The sequence below is a fragment of the Loxodonta africana genome, chromosome 16, assembly GCF_030014295.1.
Source record: "Loxodonta africana isolate mLoxAfr1 chromosome 16, mLoxAfr1.hap2, whole genome shotgun sequence".
Taxonomy (NCBI): Eukaryota; Metazoa; Chordata; class Mammalia; order Proboscidea; family Elephantidae; genus Loxodonta; species Loxodonta africana.
This window is the reverse complement of record NC_087357.1, coordinates 3,521,475-3,540,626: the sequence shown is the minus strand read 5'-3', so window position 1 is coordinate 3,540,626 and position 19,152 is coordinate 3,521,475. Positions and strand designations below refer to the sequence as shown.

Genomic DNA, 19,152 nt, shown 5'->3' with positions numbered 1-19,152 from the left:
GGGGGTCTGGAGAGCCAATAGGCCCTGTCCCCTGGTGGTGCCAGCGGGCCCCCATTGTGTTTCCATGGAGAGGCAGAGTACAAAGGGTCACCTCTACTGGTCTAGCATGACCACAGTGTCAGGTCCATAGGTGGAGTGACCTCACAGGAAGCAGATGGCCACGGTGTGCTACCATGGTTGTCAGCCAGTCAGCACTGTTTGCAACTGTTGGTGACTGACCCGAGATGAGACCACGCACCAATGTCCAGGGACCTTTTGCTGCCTCATGGATAATGGTGATTTCCTTAGCCGTGGACAGTGTCCTGTTATGAGGCTAAGGCACTTGTCTTGTACCCACTCCCTTTGGTCTGCAGAGCATGAAAACCAACCTGCTTATGTGTCTGGAAGTGCGTTCTGTGACCTGTGTCCTTTGGTACTGGAAAAGTAACAGAAGAAAAATTTTCCTTTATAAAATTTTAATGTTCTAGCAATAATACAGTATTTTTAAAGTACGAAATTTCACAGACTGCTCATGGTGCACCTGTAACCTCACCAGAAGGTAAGATTGCTGTCCCGGCAGTGCTGGGGCATTGTCCGGAGATGCCTTGGAGCAGGGGTCCCCATGGTGCTGGGGCGTTGTCTGGGGATGCCTCTGAGCAGGGTCGTGCCCACAGCACCTCAGTCTTGCCTCTCCACCTTCAGTGCCTTTATGTGGACCTTTCAGCTTTACTGGAACACATTTTAGGGGAGGGAGTTGGTTTAAGACTGATTTCTCTTTCTTTATTACCATCACTTACGGATAATCTAAATGTAATTACAATGATGGAGGCATAATGCAATTCCAAATAATTACAGCCCACTGCATATAAAACTAACAAAACTCCCTTTGCTGATTTATGGGTGCGCTTGGCTCGGCGTGCATCCCGATGAGGCCTCCAGGAGCGGCACTCCAGATAATGGGAGGCCGTTTTTAAAAAGCAGATTTGTGTAGTCGATCAGGCTGAGTCATTTTTTTCCTCTTGCCCGTAGTGAGAAATTGGTTGTTACCATAGATCACGGTACCGCTCTAAGCTCTTATGAAAGATGGATTAATTTCACTAATGCTCCGAGGCAGGTCTTTCACAGGGAAGGCTGTGTGGTGATAACCTTCCCAGCCTCTCTTTTCTCAGGTGTGATTTATGTCATCTTTTAGTAGATGAAACTGCCTGTATTCGCAATCCATCTGCAGGCTAAAGGAATCCTATTAACAGGGCTCTGGGGGACTTCCTCGTGTTGGGGATGAGCGCCTCCCCACCGCAGGCGCGGCATCGGTCATCTGTGGAGATGGCCCCTCCGGATGTGCAGGCAGGCAGCAGGAGCCCTTCCTGGCCACTGTTTGCAGCCTGCAGGAGCTAAAAATGAAGGGTTAGAGAGGCCAGCAGCCAGAGAGAGTGAGAACAGACTGTGGGGCGGGGTCAGTCCAACATTTGAGGAGATCCCCCCATACTCACACTCTGCTTCCCTGTGCACCCAGGCAGCGAGCAGGATAGGCGGCGCCCTCTGCTGTTTGCCTACATCTAGAAACTTCTGTGGGCCCCAGCAGGAGAGTAAGTCTGTGATGGCGGTCCTGGTCGTGCTCAAGGGGATAGTGTGTGTGGTGTGCGCGTGTTGGGTACGCGCAAGCTACATCACCGAGTAACCTCCCAATGACTTTGGGGCCCCACCCAGCCCTGGTTTACATTACGTTCCCTGAGGGCCTTTCCTGAGGGCTAGGGGTGTGGACTGAGAAAGCCGAGGGGTCAGAGGGGAACTTGAGTCTAGGAACTAGGGAGATGGGTTCTACTTCTGGTTCTTTCTCCAAGAACTATGGTCTTGGGCTGCTTAATGTCTGGGGCCCTAACTTCCCCCCTAGTGAAGTGAGGGTGCTGCTTGCCTAGGACCGTGACCAGGAAAGGCAGGCATACGTCAGCCTGATCCCATGGACCGGATCATACCTCACTTCCATCTTGAGGAGAAGAATCTGAGATCAGTAGATAAAGACATAAAACCAAACCAAACATTGCTGCCAAGTCAGCTCCAACTCATGGTGACCCTGTGTGTGTCAGAGTAGAACTGGGCTCCACAGGGTTCTCAGTGGCTGATTTTAAGGAATTAGATTGCCAGGACTTTCTTTCAAGGTGCCTCTGGGTGGACCCGAACCTCCAACCTTTCAGCAGCTGAGCACGTTAACCATTGGTACTACCCAGGGACTCCAGATACAGCCATAAGCCAAACAAACCAAACCCATTGCCACTGAGTTCATGCCAACTCATAGTGACCCTATAGGACAGAGTAGAACTGTCCCATAGGGTGTCCGAGGAGTTGGTGGATTCAAACTGCTGACCTCTTGGTTAGCAGCTGAACTCTTAACCTCTGCACCACCAGGGCCCTGGGTATAGCCGTATACTATGAAAATAGAATTTCATGAGTTGTAGCATCATTTTTCATGCTATATAATCATTTGGGAATGTAGCCTACATGTGAATTCATAATCGTAATGGTGAACTTATCTCCAAAGGAGCGTAAAATGCAAATACAAATATCTGATTAAAATATTTGGTTATAATAATGTTATACTGTTAAATTTTCTGACATTCATTTTCAATTTAGTTAAAAATCTTAAATCTAATTAGAATAAAAAAACTAAAATTCTATATTATACAAGAAACATTATCTACTGTTTTATTTATTCATTCTATTAATTGTTCATGTTGAAAATAATGATCCATTACTGTGGAAAATTAAAAAATCTAAAAATACAAGATACGCACATTTATACATATATATTCAGACTGCAGACACACATATTTACATCTTAATTAACTTCAGATAATTGAGGAGACGGTAATTTTTGGTGCAGAAATTCACAAATGCCTTCCTTTTTTAATGAAAGTAAAACTGTATTGACAGTTATATTAAGTTCTAGAGAGAAAGGTGGGGACTTGTACTCAGCAGGAGACTGCATACTGTGAAAATCTAAAAATGAAAATTCTCCAGAACGTGAATTCACTGCACACACATAAAAAAATTTATGAAACAGCCTGACAAAGGCTTTTTTAAAAGTATATTTAAGATGCCCAAAGAGATAAATAGAAGGATAACACTTATTAAAAACAAAATGTTATTAAACTCAGTCAGAAATAAGCTGTGTTAATAATCTGCTAACTTGTGTTTAACAGAAGAACAAGAGCGGGGGAATGTGAGAAAGAACTTATAGAAGGAGCAATTAAAAATAACAGAAAATAAATAACAGATTCTAAAGCGAATTAGAAAATTATTAAGTAATCCATCTAAAACATAGTCAATATTTTGGTTTGTTTGGTTGTTTTGATATGCAAAAAGAGCCAGTGAAAAGAGAGATGCATGCCCTATTGCGAGGCTCTAGTTTTCATCCAGAAGAAACTGTAGAAACAATGGGAGCAATACTGAAAGAGATAATAAGGGGTTTTTCTTTTCCCCCAGAAATCCATTACGAGTTCTCAGACTAAATACATTTTGAGTACAGTGCAATCTCATTGTCGTGAGACTTTAGCATGACGATGATAAGGAGAAAACTCGAAAGCTACCAGAGGGAAGAAGACATAGATCCCAAGGATTGACAATGACACTCGCTAGGATACCACAGATGCCCTGAGGCTGTGCGGCAGGTCAGTGTGCTGAGGGAGAGGACTGGCTAGGTGGATAGGTATCAGTAAGGTTTGCATTTACTTCCAGAAGTGATACCATGTGTAGAAGAGGTGCAGGAGGAGAAGAGGGCCTGGCCTGAGGAACCCCAGCCTCCAGAGTTGGGGAAGTGGGGAGCTAAAGACAGAGACAGGCTGACAAGTGAGGTAGGAAGAAAAGCGTTTCAGCAGAAGGGAGTCGTGGACTGTGTCAAAGTTGCTGAGAGATTGAGTAAGATGAAAAAGAATTGTCCGTTGAGGAGAGCACCATGGACAGTAGAAACCAAACTGCCCTTGAAGACATTTGGATACCCCTTATGATGTTTGGTTATGGAGGGGAAGTGAAAAGCTGAGGGGCATGGTAGGGGCCATTGAGTTATTTGTATAAAATAAAGAAAGTACCAACACTGAATTGCCTAGACTCCATGTTTCAGGCAGGGGACGTTTTCCATCAGCGTCTGACTTTGAACTCCTGTGCAGTTATCCTCACTGGTACTCATCATTCCTCTGTGTGGATTCTTGTTTCCACCTGGCATCATTTTATCTCCACCTGAAGGGCCTCATTTAATACTACTTCTAGTGTGGGTCTGCTGGTGATTTTTTTCAGTTTTTTTAATGTCTGAAAAATATTCAGCGTTCATTTTATGAAAGGTATTTTTTCTGGGTGTCTTAGGCTGGATTCTCTAGTGAAGCAAAACCAGTAAAGCGTGTAAGTATATATAGAGGGAGATTTATATCAAGGAAATGGCTCACGTGGTTGTCGAGGCTGGGCCGTCCCAAGTCTTTGAATCAGGCTGGAGGCTTCTCTTGATTCACGGAGCCACAGGGGCTGGCAAACCCAAGATCAGCAGGTCAGATGGCAGGGCTCTTGCTCACAGGCTGCAAAGACTGACACATCCCAAGATCAGCAGACAAGATGGCAGGTAAGGTGCTAGCTCAAGTCCCAAGAACTGGAGGTCAGAGGAACAGGAGCCAGCTGCAGGATTCAGAATGAGCAAAAGCCAGCAAGCTTTGCCAGAAAGTCCACCTATATTGGATCCAGGCCACACCCCCAAGGAAGCTCCCTTTCAACTGATTGGCTACTCACAGCAGATCCCATCATGGAGGCGATCACATATCAGATTTTATCATGGAACTGATGATGTTGTCATACAACTGCCAAACCACTGAGGATCATGTCCCAGCCAAGTTGACACACAACCTCAACGACCACATTGGGTGTAGAATTCTGGGTTGACAGGTGTTTCTTTTTGTCTTTTCAGTACTCTTCAGACATTGGTCCACTCCACTGTTTCTGATGAGAAGTCTCTGTCTTTTTGATCTCTCTGTGTGTAACAGATCTTTTTTTCTCTTCGTCACTGGTTTTGAGAAATTCGATTATGTTGTGCCTTGGTCTTATTTTATTCATGTTTCTTGTACTTGGGGCTTATTGAAAGCTTTTGGATCTGTGGATTTATATAGATTTTGCCAGATCGGGCAAGTTTTCTGCCATGATTTCTTCATCGTTTTCCTCTGCCCCCTTTCTTCGTGCCCTCTAGGCACAAATATTTTAGCCTGCCTGAAGTCTTACAGCTCACTGACACTGCTCACCTTTTATTTTTCTTTTCTCTCTGTTCTCCTTTAGATAGTTTCTATTTCCTTGTCTTCAGGTTCACTTATCTTTTCTTAGGCACTGTCTAACCTAAGAGTCTTGCATGGCACAGATGGTTAAGCACTCGACTATAAGCCGAAAGGTTGGTGGTTTGAACCCCCTGAGAGGTGCCTCGGAAGACAGGCCTGGCCATCTGCTTCTGTGAAGTCCCAGCCTTGAAAACCTTGTGGAGCTCAGCTCTGCTCTGTACACGGTGCTGCCAGAGTTGGCATCGACCCGACGGCAGCCGTCACCAGCAGCAGTCTTTCTCTGTCCTGCCAGCGTTATTTTTCATCTGCTACAGTGCAGCTTTCCTCTTTGGGAGCTGATTTGGGACCAGTTTACATATTCCATGGCTCTACTTAGCTTTTTGAACATACAAAACACTTACAGTAACTTTTATGTGATAATTTATAATAATAATAACCTTTAATGTTTCACCATTTCAGTTGTTTCTGACAGTGCCTTAAACGCTGAGAGATTAATTTTTTTTTTTCCTGATTGGAAAAGCACCCATGTGCTCCCTGACTGTTGGCTCTGCTCAGCTGTTCTCTGCCCTCCAGCCACTCACCTTGTCCCTGTTTGTTTTTCAGTGCAAGTGGTCCCGGAAGGGCTTCATCCGGACAAGATGGTGCATTGCTGACTGGTACGTGCGGCTCGGCTGCTCGTGTCTGCCTCACGAGTGCTCAGATATGTGTTTCCCCATTGGGCATCTTCACGATGGTGGAGCGCAGATACCTCACCAGGGGCTCTGCTGACCCCTAGAGATCCTGGCTGCTGCCCAGCCCCTGAGAGCTAGGGTCCAGGCGCTCAGCACAGCAAGGAAACACTCCAGTCCCTCCTGGGGGTAAGCTCAGCCTGCGAGGTTGCAGTGAACGAGGCGGCCAGGCTATGGTCTCCTCCTGGCGGCCTTTGCTCTTGGCGGTCACACAGCTGCAAGGTAAACTGCCTGAGATGCCCCGCAGCCTGTTTTATCAGGGACTTGAACACATCGGGGCCCTGGGCTGGAACACAGCCAGGTGAACCTGGCTCGATGCTCCCCAGCTGCCCTGCGTGGGTGTCAGCACACAGCCCACCCCTTCTGCCGTGATAAGAATGTTTAGTACTGTTCTGTCTACCAGCGAGCCTCAGACCAAGGCTTCCCACACTCGCACGTATTCAGACGCCTGGCTCTGACCCTTCATCTGTGGACACTCTGGTCTGAGGGCCACGTTCGACACAGTGAGGTCTTAGGGTAGGTTTGTGTCCACTTCTGTAGGATTGTGGGTGTGGCCACGTCCTGTGCCTGTCGGTAGTCCAGGTGTAGTGGGACAGCTCTGGTCAGCTCACGGGCTAGGAGGGGCTGTGCGCCAGCGTCTTGGGGGGCTCAGAGAGCTTGTTTTCATTAGTCCTCGAACCCGTAGAGATTGCGCTGGTACATCCAGCACAGACGCCAGGATGGGGCTCAGGCTGGCTGCGGTACTGCTGGGCGCGGCCAAGGCAGGTCAGCCCAGGGCTGGCTCTGAGCCCTGTGCCCACACACTATTCCGCCCTGCCCCTAGATGGTGAGACAGGTGCCCCCCGGTAAGCTTGAAGAGCAAACCAGGGTCCCAGCGCTTTTGGCTTGTGGATCCCAGAGGGCAGGCAGGGTCCCGGCCCCTAGCCAGATTATCTCTTCATCCTGGGTCCCTCGGATTCTTCTAGATGTTCTCACTTAGAATAAGATGGGAACAGGAGAAATATATGTTACCGTGAAAAACCAAGGCAGTCAGTCACCACTTGCTGCAGATGGTGCTTCTTAAATAGCCCCGCCCAGTCCCCTCTGTCCATACTCCCTCCACAAAGCGTCGACACCCCCCTCTGTCCACACCCCCTCCACAAAGCCCCCATGCCCCCCGTCCACACCCCCTCTGTTCACACCCCCATCCATACCCCCTCTGCAAACCCCCGATGCCCCCCCGCCACGTACCCCTATGTCCATGCACCCCTATGTCCACACCCTCCTCTCTCCACACCCCCGTCCACACCCCCTCCATAAAGCCCCCACACCTCCCTGTGTCCACACCCCCTCCATAAAGCCCCAGTGCCCCTCTGTCCATGTATCCCTATGTCCATGCCCTCCTCTGTGCATGCCCCCTGTCCTCGCCCTCCTCCATCCACGCCCCTCTCTGTCCATGCCCCCGCGTCCCCACCCCCTGCACAAAGCCGACACCCCCTCTGTCCACGCCCCCTCCACAAAGCCCCCATGCCCTCCTCTGTCCACATCTGCTCCCCAAAGCCCCAACGCCCCACTCTGTCTGTACCCATATGTCCACGCCCTATGTCCATGCCCTCTGCTGCGCCCCTCTGTTCATGCCCCCTGTGTCCATGCTCTCTGTCCATGCCCCCTCCACAAAGTCCCGATGCCCTCCCTCTGTCCACACTCCCCTCTGCCCACACCCCCTTCCACAGAGCCCCCATGCTGACCGCCAGACCATTCCAGGTGTCTTACCTGCATTGCTGCTGGCAGGGAGATGCTGTTGGTGAAGAGCTGCTTTGACGGGGAGAGAGTCAGGGGTCCTTCTAGGGTCTGCCAGTCACAGTCTGGGTGTCCTTTCCTGAGTCTATAGGTGGAGGGGGGATGGCCCACCTGGAGTGGGCAGGGGAGGGCAGGCCAGGTGGGGCTGTGTCACACTCCCCTGGGGTGTCGGGGCTCCCAAGGGGCCTGCTGTGGAGCAGATGGGTCAGTGCCAGCCGCCACCGTGTGTCACTGTCTTTCTCTCTGCTGCAGTGCCTTCGACCTGGTGAACATCCATCTCTTCCATGATGCATCCAACCTGGTGGCCTGGGAGACGAGCCCGTCAGTGTACTCGGGGATCCGGCACAAGGCGCTTGGCTACGTGCTGGACAGGTACGCACCGTGTCGCCGAGAGCCCGCCTCATTTCTGAAATGACCCTTGCTCTAATTTCTCATGGTGTTTTTTGCTGTTTTTTCCTTTTTCCAGTGAGAATTGTAATTGTTGATCCCATTGGGATGGTGCAAAGCTCTGGACCCATCCAAAGGCCTGAGTTGTGCCTTCTCCAGGGGACCTGATGGGGCAGTTGTGCCACTTTTTTTCTTATGTTTTGTGAAAAAATAAGAAATGCTTCCCATGCCATTAAGAGAGGTGGCAAAATGTAGATAGGATATTGGAACTGGGCTGATTGGGAGAGAGTCAGGCGGTTACATGGAGAGTCTCGCCCGTGCAGCAGGTTGTCTGAGGGCGGGAGGGAATAGTACGCACATGAGAGTGTGCTATCTTCTAGTGCCCCCTGTGTGCTCTCCTAGTCCTGCCGTGTGCTCTCCCCTAGTCTCCCCACCGTGGGCTCCCCTACTCCCCCCACCCCGTGTGCTCTCCTATCCCCGCCGCCGTGTGTGCTCCCCTAGTCCCCCCCCCCGCCGTGTGTTCTCCTAGTCCCCCCATGTGCTCTGTCCTGTCCCCGCTGTGTGCTTTCCTGGTCCCCCCGTGTGCGCACCTAGTCCCCTCCGTGTGCTCCTCTAGTCCCCCCATGTGATCTCTCCTAGTCCCCCCACTGTGGGCTCCCCTAGTTCCCCACTGTGTGCTCTCCTATTCCCCGCCCCCGTGTGCCCTCTTAGTTCCCCTTGCGTGCTCTTCTAGTCCCCATGTGCTCTCCTAGTACGCCCCACACCCCCTAGAGCCATCATAGTGAATTGAATTTATTTTGAAGCAGACAGTGTGTGGTGACAGTCACCATGTCGGGACGCCTTGTGCTGGTCCCTTTGGGTTAAGAGGCTGCGCTCGGGCCTCTGGGTTCAGGTCTCCTAGGAATGTGTTTCCATGTCAGTAGGATGAGATCCTAGCACCTGCCTCTTCACAGGGCTCAGGACACCCAGTGCCGACCACAGGGCTCAGGATACCCAGTGCCGACCACGGGGCTCAGGATACCCAGTGCCGACCATGGGGCTCAGGATAGGGAGATTTATATATGTGTGTGTATGTGCCATGTATGTGTGTGCATGTGTGTAGACGTATGTGTGCTGTGTACATGTATTGCATGTGCACAACTGTACATGTGTGCGTGCATGTTTTCTGTGCATGTGTATATGTGTGCATGCATATGCTGTATGCACGGGCATGTGTGCACATGTGTATGTGCATGCATGTGCATGTAGCTGTGTGTGTGCACAAGTGTTAGTCCTGACATACCTGGTAGTGACCACATGTAGCCAGCTCATCCATGTGTTTTGGGGCATGCTCTGAGTGGGCTGGCCCTGTGAGGTGCTGAAATGCACCGTGGCCGTGGGCTGGCCTTGCCCTGGGAGTCCCTCAGCAGGGGCTGCGAGCAGAGGACTGTTCTCTCTGGGAGGCTGCAGGGTTTACCCCCAGTGCCCTGCTGTGCGGATTCTTCAGAATGAGGGTCCTGTGCTGAGTATCATCGGGATCTCCCACGGTGCCAGGGGCGAGGAGCCCACCGTGCCTGTGGCCTTGGTAACCGTGTGGGCTGTCAGTGCAGTGTGGCCCCACACTGCGTCCCCACTGCCTTCAGGATCCCTCTGGGTGGGGCTGTCTGAAGCTTTGGTTCCCATGGGCCACTTGGGGGTGAGCGCAGCCAGCCGCGGCTCCGGACCTCCGCTGTGCAGCGCGGGCCGCCACAAAGGAGCATTCTGTAGGAGCGGTGAATAGTGGGACGTCCTTTCATCGGCTGCTAACCTTTGGCGGCCACCAGCAGACTCCATTCTGCCATGCTGCTGGGGGACAATGCTGCGCTGCCCTTTGACGGAGGGCTGCCACCAACGGAGTCCCATTCAGGCGTTGGGAACCGTCCACAGCATTGTCTATGCGCTCACTGAGACTCGGGGCAGGGAGCGGGCTTGGAGGGGGACGTCCTCTTCCCGGCTTTAATCTCCCTGCAGCAGAGCCCACAGTCCCTGCTCCCATCTGAGTGTGAGCGCCACGGCGCCAGACTTGCAGAGAGCTGCCACACCAGGAGCAGCCTAGACAAGGCCGGTTAACCTGGGTGCTCCAGCTGCCTAGCAGCATTCCTGTGAGCCTAGGAGCGTTCTAGAATAAAGGTTGTTACATAGAAAACACTGAGGGATGAAGTCCCTTTGTCCAAAGTCTGTAAACTCTTCAGAAGCGTTTAAATAGCTGCAGTGCCAGGTCGGGGGCAGTGCCCAGGGGAGCAGGCAGGAGCTGCACGTGCCATAGAGCCCCTGGCACCCAGGGCAACACACTACAGGGCCTGGCACCCACAGACGCTCACACTGTTGTGCCAAGCACCCCCAGTGCCCACACCTCAGGGGCACCCTTGTGTACAGTACCCCTGGGAGCCACTATGTGGAACCTCCGTGTCCCAGCTTGAGTTTGCCCTCCTTTGCTGAGAAACGCTAACACTTGTGGTCTCAGAAGATGGGATTTTCTGTGTTAATGAGGTGTAGTCGATGGTCCATCTGAGTTTTTATCATAATCATTTTTATGTTTTTGCAACATCATGAATTTTTTTGCTTATATTTTTTCATTATGAAAGGTTAGAAAAAAGACAACCGTGTTGTTGAGTGCAGGCGCCGAGGCCCTGGAGATGGTGGTCCTGGGCCCTGCAGGCAGTGGCCCTGAGCCCTGCAGGTGGCGGCCCTCGGCTGGGCGTGGCGGCCCCAAGCCCTGGAGGTGCCTGAAAGGGACTGGAAGTGTTTGTACAGCCCCCTGAGCCTGGGAATCACAGCTTTCCCCGGCAAGATGACTTTCCCCAAGGCTCTGGGACCCAGGCAAAGAGGGGCTGGACGGTGGGGGCAGGTGAGGTGGTGATGGTACAGGTGAGCCTCTCCTGGAGGCTAAGCCGTTGTGAGGGCGCTAAACCAGCTGCAGGCATGAGGCCTTCACACCCGCGTCCTCTCGTGCCCTCCACTGACACTCCCTGAACCTCTGCCTGCAGCCGTGAAATGGGATTTTTCCGCAGCTGGCGTGCTCTGTGTCCTCCTTTGAAACATGGCCAATTCGACAGAAACACCTTTACTGTTACAACTGTGAAATCTGGGCAGAAAGCACTCCTTTGTCCCCCATTATTCTCTCACAAATACAGTCTATTGTTACGTTGCTGAAGTTAATTTGATCAACATTGGGACATTTAACTTTTATGTCCCGTCAAAAGAGTTGTTTCATGCTCATTTTGAACATTCAAAAGAAGTGATTGCCAGAAAAATAATGTTGCCGCACACAATTCAGAGCAATTAGTTTCCCAGGGAGTGGCAGCGTGATGCGCGGGCGCCACACAGCCCTGCTTTGTCAGCCCGAGGCCAGTCATCAGTCAGCTGTCAGCCTGCTCAAAGGCCCCCGTCCAAATGGCTCTCTCCCGGCCGTTCCCAGAAATCGCCCGCCCTTCAGCCAGTGAAAGAAAGGCCCCTGCGTTTCTAGGCAAAGCCAGCTCTGCGCTAACGATCTCGGTCACCCAGGATACCCCGGCAGCACCAGCCCTGGAATGTTCCTCTGGCCTCTTCCTGCTCTGACACCACTCGTACACCCATGCCGGGGCACATTTGTGGCCAGTGCGCCATAGTCATGCCAGCCTGAAGACCTGGGGCGTGAAGGGACACCTTGGTCGTGGGTCTGTTGGGGACCTGCCAGGACACCCTGAACACTCTGCTGGACACACTGGAGCCTCTGGAAAGCCCGCCCCCAGACGCCTCTGGTCCCTTAGTATGAATCCCAGCCCAGTCCTCTGCACTCAAGGCACTGTCAAGAACGTGTGGAGTCCAGTGTAGGCCTGGCAGGACCAGTTTACTATTCCATACGTCTCAGAAGATTGATGGAATTTATAGCAGGCCCTCATTTTATTTTATTGAAAATTAAATGGAGCATACAGAAAAGTGCGGAAGGCTGTGGCGGAGAGGCAGGTTTGCCGTGACCTCCTTGTGTTATGAAATAAAATGTGGATACGATTGATCCCGCCTCCCTCCCCCCCCCGCCCCCATGTCCTCCTGAGCCGTTTCCTGCTCCAGTCCTAGCACAACCCCAAGCTGCCTGTTGTTCCTGGGACTACTTCTCTGCCTTCTCACACGTTAGCCCACCTGGAGCTGTCTGTGTGTTTATTGCACGTGCACGCGTATGTGTGTTTTACACGCGGAAGTGTTTGTAAACAGCATAGGTAACTTTTTTTGAGCATCAGGTAGATAGTGTCCTTCACACACCTGGGTCCACAACCAGCGTTTTTGGCTCGGTCCAGTCGATCGAGGGTGCAGTGTGGGTAACACTCATTGCTGGTCCTGTTGTGCAGATGCTCTGAGGCAGGCTGATCCACTCATGCCGGCACTTGTTTGGGACGATTCCAGCATCTTGGTAAAAGCCAGGACAATGCCCGGGGGCACCTTGGTGCAGGGGATGATTAGCAGGGCCAGTGCCTCCACACCCTCAGACCAGCTGGCACGGGCAGTCCCAGCATAAGGCGACAGCTCTTATTTTCATGTGCACGTCTTCCGACTGGTGAGCTGAGCTCCTTGTCATGTGCATTCGGCTCTGGGGTTTTTAAGGCTCTCGGCTTTCTGCAGATTCTTGTTTCTTTCTGTCAGACACATGAGCGAGGAAGTGGCCAAGGGAGGTGGAGGTGCTTCTCCGTGCTGGGCAGGCTGCAGTTTGTGGGTGGGCAGATTCTCCACTGCACAGACGTAGTTAATGTTACGGTCGTGTTTAAAAAACAAGTGAAAAACACCTGCTGGGAGGAAAGCACAAAACCATGGTAGCTGGGCCCCCTCAGAGCACCTCAGAGGACACCTCAAGGACACCTCAGGTGCACCACAGTGGGCACCTCAGGTATACCCCAGGAGATACCTTGGGACACCTCAAGTACACCTCAGGAGCATTTTGGGGACATTCAGGGACACCTCAGAGGACACCTTGGGACACCTTCGGGACCTCTTAGGAACACCTCAGAGGACACCTCGGGACACTTTGGGGACATCTCAGGAACACCGCAGGGGACATCCCAGGAGACACTTTGAGGCTTCTCAGGGGTCTCTGCACAAAGTCCTCCCCCAGCTCTCAGCAGTTTTGAATGGGGGGGGGTGCTTTTATCAGAGGAGCCTGGGCTTTGGAAGGATGGACAAGGGCACCTTAGTGATAAGGGAAACACTGGTGTGGTGATTGCTGTAGGCGCCCTGCAGACACTAGCCCAGAAGTAACCGAGGTGGCTCGTGTCCACCTCACGTACAGATGAGGAAACCAAGACCTAGGCCTGAAGTATCAAACCAGGAGCCACCCACCGATGGTAGGGCATTTCACAACCTAATTCTCAGCTAGTCCTAAAGCCGCCTGCCGAAGGCTTGTTCCCAAATGTTCACCGAGCTGGCCCCGGAACCTCTAAGGCAGGAGAGGGCCTTTCAGAAAAATGAACTCTAGGTCACGGGGCAAAGCCTGGGAGGGACAGCTTTTATAATTAGCACCTGGCTATCCAAGACTCCATGGAGCCCAGATTCACTTTCCAGAGGTGGCTTCTCTAGGCTGCCCCATGAGAGGGGGCTATGGAGTTATGCGTCATGGCTGCAGTCAGGTGGCTCCATGGATCAGCATGGGGGTTGCAGTGGGGTGGCATCCGTGGGCACGGCCTGCAACTCGGGGGTGAAGGACAAGCCAGCCACCAACCCTGGGGGTCAAGGGCAGTGGCCAGTTTGCTGGCATCCTGGGCCAGGGAGTCTCGGACGTTTGAGGGCTGGAAGTCCAGATGCTGGACACTGAGGAATAGTGTCATGGGACAGTGTGGGGAGGCACAGGCCCAGCAGCTAGTCCTTGAGGGCCTTCAGTGTAATAGACATTGGAGTGCATCTGATGTCCGACCTGGCCATTTAGAGACACCGCAGGTGCTCTGTGCTGACCTTGACACCACCATGGCTCACACCTTGGTCTTGGTAGTGCTGAACAATTTAGCATTACATCCAGTGGTTTAAGGGAAAAAAAAGGAAATAGAAACACTTGCTGGTGTGTTGGAATTACCTTGGAGGCAAGACTGGGGTCTCGTGACCAAGTTTGCTTTCAAAACCAGTTCCTGGTGTGTGAACCAGGTTGCATGCAAGATGACTGTTTTTGTTGCCCCGTGATTGTGTCTGGACCCTCGGGTGTGTGGCCCTGTGATGCTGACTGTGTGTTGGGGCTACTGCTGTCCCCTGGACTTCCATTCCCGGGCTTGGGAACCAGGCATGTGCCCACCCATGTTGGGTGTTGTGATTTCTGCATGTGGACTCTGCCACTTTTGCTGGGTCGTGTGCCTCTCCCATTAAGAGTTCTTGATCCATTGGGCCACCAGAATACGCTTGCCCCTCGAGGTGGAAGCCAACAGGGCCTTTCACCGTGCCACAGGCCGGTGACACGCACACACGCGTACATGCCAGCGCCCTCACAGCCCCCAACTGAGCCACACTGTCACAGCAGGGACTCCACCTTTGGGCCTGAACATGTGTCTCTGTGGCTGTTACTGTAATTTGAGCAAGGTGCACAGCATCGATGTGGGCCGACTTTTTAATCATAATTGCTGCTGACAGGGTCATTAATTTTGGAGCAGCTCTGTTTGTTTTCTTTGGTCCAAGTGACAGTATGTTGGAATTACAAAGTGTGGCCTGTGCAGGCCTGGACAGCACACACGCTCGTGATTGCCACAGCCTATGACAGCTGCTTCATCTCCATGTACCACGAGGCCTGTGCACATGTTAATTGGCTTGGACTGTGGTATCAAAAAGAGCGGGGCATGGAGATATGATAAAGTTGGGTTTTAATGGTAGTGGTAGACTTTTAAGACCTGGCAACACAACCAATTCCATTAGGCCATTGTTGGATGTAGACGTCATTGTGGCTGTTCTCTGGCATGAGTCACTCTCACTGGTACCTCATTGGTGGGCATCACTGTAGGTGAGTGGCAGCCAGATTCTGGGCTAAGCATGAGGAAACACCCAGGTTTCCAAAGAAAGCCTCAAATATAGCATTTTCTTTTTTGCTAAACATCCTGTTTTAAAGTTTATTCAGTCAGATGTTATATCTGATCTTTATATTAGAGTTACAAAACGAGGAATTTACCTCAAAATGGCATCTACTGTTCGTTTAACCAGTGGTTATTTGCTTCCTTAGTTAATACTTAGAGTGTCACTCATCCTCAATTCTTTGCAGTCTCTCGTTTTCCTTCTGTCAAATACGAGCGCAGTAGGTCAGCATAGTACAGGATGCCAGGAAGAGACAGCAGCAAGTGTCGCAGCCGTCAGAGGCTCCCCGTCCGTCAGAGGCTCCCCGGCCGTCAGAGGCACCCCGGCCGTCAGAGGCACCCCAGATGTCAGAGGCACCCCGGCCGTCAGAGGCTCCCCGGCCGTCAGAGGCTCCCGGCCGTCAGAGGCTCCCCGGCCGTCAGAGGCACCCCAGCCATCAGAGGTACCCTGGCCATTAGAGGCATTGCGACTGAAACCTCATTCCCATGGAAGCGTGTCATTGGGGTCGAGCACGCAGAGCTTGCCCTGGTGTCTTGTGGCAGTGCCTTCACTTAGGTCTGGGTCTCAGAACTTCATGAAGACTCCTCATCACAGCGCCTTTGAAGCACATTTCTTTCAGCTCACGGCCGTTACCCCTGTAGGACCCTTCCCCACCTCCTGCTGCTTCGAACACATGCCAGGCACTCATTGATCACAGCAGCTTCGAGGGCTGCCCTCTCCGCCCCGCAGAGCTGCCCTTGAGTGTGATGCCATCATGTTCACACAAGATGAGGAAAGTACCTTAAAGCCGAGATTTAATGCACGTGCACTTGGCTCAGGAGACGGTGGGAATTGAGGAACACATCTTAGTCCTGGGTGCCTGCCCTCAGACCAGCTGCACTGTGACCTCAGCTGGACAGGCTTCAACTGCAGAGATGGGCATGGATCAGAGTGGATACAGGTGGGTGTTTCACCTGCAGAGGTGGATGTGGATCAGAGTGGATACAGGTGAGTCACCTGCAGAGGTGGCTATGGATCTGTGTAGACACAGGTGGGTGTTTTACCTACAGAGGTGGATATGGATCAAAGTGGACACAGGTGGGTGTTTCACCTGCAGAGGTGGATACAAATGGGTGCTTCACCTGCAGAGGTGGATGTGGATCAGAGTGGATACAGGTGAGTGTTTCACCTACAGAGGTGGATGTGGACACAGATGGGTGTTTCACCTGCAGAGGCAGGTGTGGATTCTGGAAACAGCCAGGGGTTGGCCAGCATTCAGAGATGTTCTCATGGAGTTTTTCCTTGGATCCCTGACCAGTCCGGAAGCAACGGTGTTGCTGTTGGGGAGCTTTCTCCAAGGCCCCCCTAAAGGGTGGCTCTAGTTGGCCCTCAGAGCCCAAGAGCCTATAAACTGCATGGTGCACTGTCTTCTTACTTCACGTGTGGTCTCTGCAGGGCCCAGCCAGCTGGGGTCTCATGAGGTAAGGCTCCTGACCTGACTGCTGCCGCTAGAGTCCACACCAGTCTCCTTCTAAAGAGGCTTAACAGCAGAAAAAAATTCATTGACAGACGGCTCTGATGGATCCCTTCCAGAGGCTGTGAGTGGCAGACAGTGAGTCCATCCCTCACTGTTGCTCTGCTGTACCTCAAGGTGTCGGTGAGAGGAGCGAGGGTCAGGGAGAGGGCCCCGCGGTGCCGGTGCCCCAGGCTTTCATTCCCCAGTGGCAGTTTCCTCTATAGAAAGACAGTCTTAAAACAGGTTAATGAAATTATTGGTCATCTGCACTATTAATAACTATATTTTTAAACATGCTCTTTTTTCCCAAATTGATACATAAATTCAAAGTGATTCTCGTTATTAAGGAAAACAAAATTTTTCATGTGGAATTTGGCAAGATGATAAGGAAATTAATATGCAAGAGGAATATGAAATTAGGTGAGACAATTAGTTTTTAGAAAGAATTGTAGATAAGAACTTCCTGTAAGAAGCTGTATTGATTAAAAACGTGGTGTTAGGTGGAATAGGTTAAAAAAAAAAAAAAAAAACCTGCGGAAAAGAATGTAGAGTCTAGGAAAGACCTAGAGTCACGGGGTTTTGTGTTAGGAAGTGAGCTCTGTGAGAAGATGACCAGACATTTTAATAAATGGTGTGGATCGATGGGCCATCCATGCAGGAAAACCAATAATTCCACATGGTTTAAAGGTCAGCCGTGAAAACACCAGCGTGAAGATAAGAGAAAGTGGAGTGGCACCGTGTTTGAGTTTGGGATGGGGAAGGAAAACAGTTGTGTTTGATGACGTGAGGGTAAAAGCTGCTGTGTGGCAGAAGATGCTGTCGGCAGTGTGAGACGACAGCAGCTGACAGCAAGAATGCCACGACTGTTATAGGCGGAGTTTACGGAGACATTCCTGGAGCCCAGGCCCCAGGACAGGAACAAGCCAAAGAGGAATGCCGGTCCTGGTGAGCCGGGGCGCTCCACTGCTCTGTGGTCGAGGCATGCAGTGGGGTTGGACGTGAAGGGCTGTTTCGTGACGGCCAAGATCAAACCCGAGACAGTCCACAGCCTCAGCCTGGGTGGCAGCCCCACAGCCCCTCCTCTGATGGGAAGCATACAGGCCAGAGCCAAGGAGGGGTAGGGCTCTGGGGTTTCTTCCTTCGAAACCCGCCAGCTGGGGTGGCGGGGGGACGCTGCTCACTGCAGAACATGTAGGACCATGCCATGTGAAAGATAAAACACAAAGGCAGACCTTTCAGTTGTGGTCTCTTCCATGGCTCGAGCCGGCAGGTCAAGCAAGAAAGGGCTGTTCAGGTGTGGGGTGGGCCGCCGCTGTGTTCTCCTCCCCATGCACGACCCCGATGCCGCACTCCAGGAAGGTGCAGCGTGCAGGCACAAGTGGTGTGTGCTGTGGGGTGGTGTCTGCGCTCAGGGTGACACGCAGGCCTGCAGGGGGCCTCAGCCATGGCACCAAGCAGGAATCACCAGGATGGGTGGTCACATGTGTGACTTCTGTGTAACCAGTTAGGATTTCTTGAGTTGCCTGGATTTTGCATGGCTGGTAACAGTGGTGGCCAAGTCCCCCGAAGGTGCAGCCTGTCTGTGGAGGTTCTCCCTGCTCTCCTATATCGACACTCCAGTGGCATCCACATGGCACAGCCGGGCAGTGGAGTTAGAAACTTCTGTGGCTGACATTTCCTTTTCCTTCTGTACAAAGTACATAGTTCTGTTTCACTGTCTTGCTAGCAAACACAGTATTGCTGATGGTTTTCGTTTTGCTTCTGAGTGTTATGAAGTGGTGTCTGGGAGTCGTGGCTGATGCACAGTCAGGTGAAGGGTGGGCTGACAATGTGAGCAGGTCGGGCTCATTGTCCAGGAGCTGCTTCATGTCACTGCCAAGCCCTGGCTGTGGCGCGCTTTTCAGTGGACAGTCTTTATGAAATGGGTTGTGACTGGTTGTGACTGATTCAAGTTATGGTGGGAAGATTTTTCAAAACAAGGCAGTATCTAGCTAGAAAGATCCAGTTGCTGTTACCATGTAACTTTGAAATGTCCATGAGAGAATGATGTATAAATACCTTGAAGACAAGGCTAAGCCTGTGTCCCAGGCTGGGCAGACCATTCAGAGGCCCAGAGGGGCTGGGGGCACCTGTGCCTGCATGTTGAGGTCAGAGACACGTGGAGTGTTCTGGCCCAGCCATGTAGGCACCCACCCCGAATGTTCGTTCTCATGCTCCAGAAATGCTTGTTTTCCTTATTCAGGCATTTCTTTCTTGGCCTTTTTTCTCCTTTTTGGTGCAGCAGTAGCTCAGTGATAGAATTCTCTTTCCACGCAGGAGACAGGTTTGATTCCTGGCCAGCACGCCTCGTGCGCAGCCACCACCTGTCTGTCAGTGGAGGCCTGTGCGGTGCTAGAATGCTGAACAGGTGTCAGTGGAGCTTCCAGACTAGGACGGACTGGGAAGAAAGGCCCGG

General features: G+C 51.9%; 1 protein-coding gene across 6 annotated transcripts in view; it reads left to right on the top strand.

Moving 5' to 3' along the window:
* Window positions 1-19,152, top strand: part of INPP5A (inositol polyphosphate-5-phosphatase A) — a 207,006-nt gene that overhangs the window by 138,788 nt on the left and 49,066 nt on the right. For all 6 annotated transcript variants that reach the window (XR_010318037.1, XM_064269128.1, XM_064269129.1 and 3 more), the window contains 2 exons: window positions 5,883-5,935; window positions 8,039-8,158. Coding sequence is in view for 5 of the 6 variants with exons in the window: in XM_064269128.1 (XP_064125198.1) it covers window positions 5,883-5,935; window positions 8,039-8,158 (173 nt within the window). In the remaining variant the exon portion in view is untranslated. The remainder of the gene's footprint in view (window positions 1-5,882; window positions 5,936-8,038; window positions 8,159-19,152) is intronic.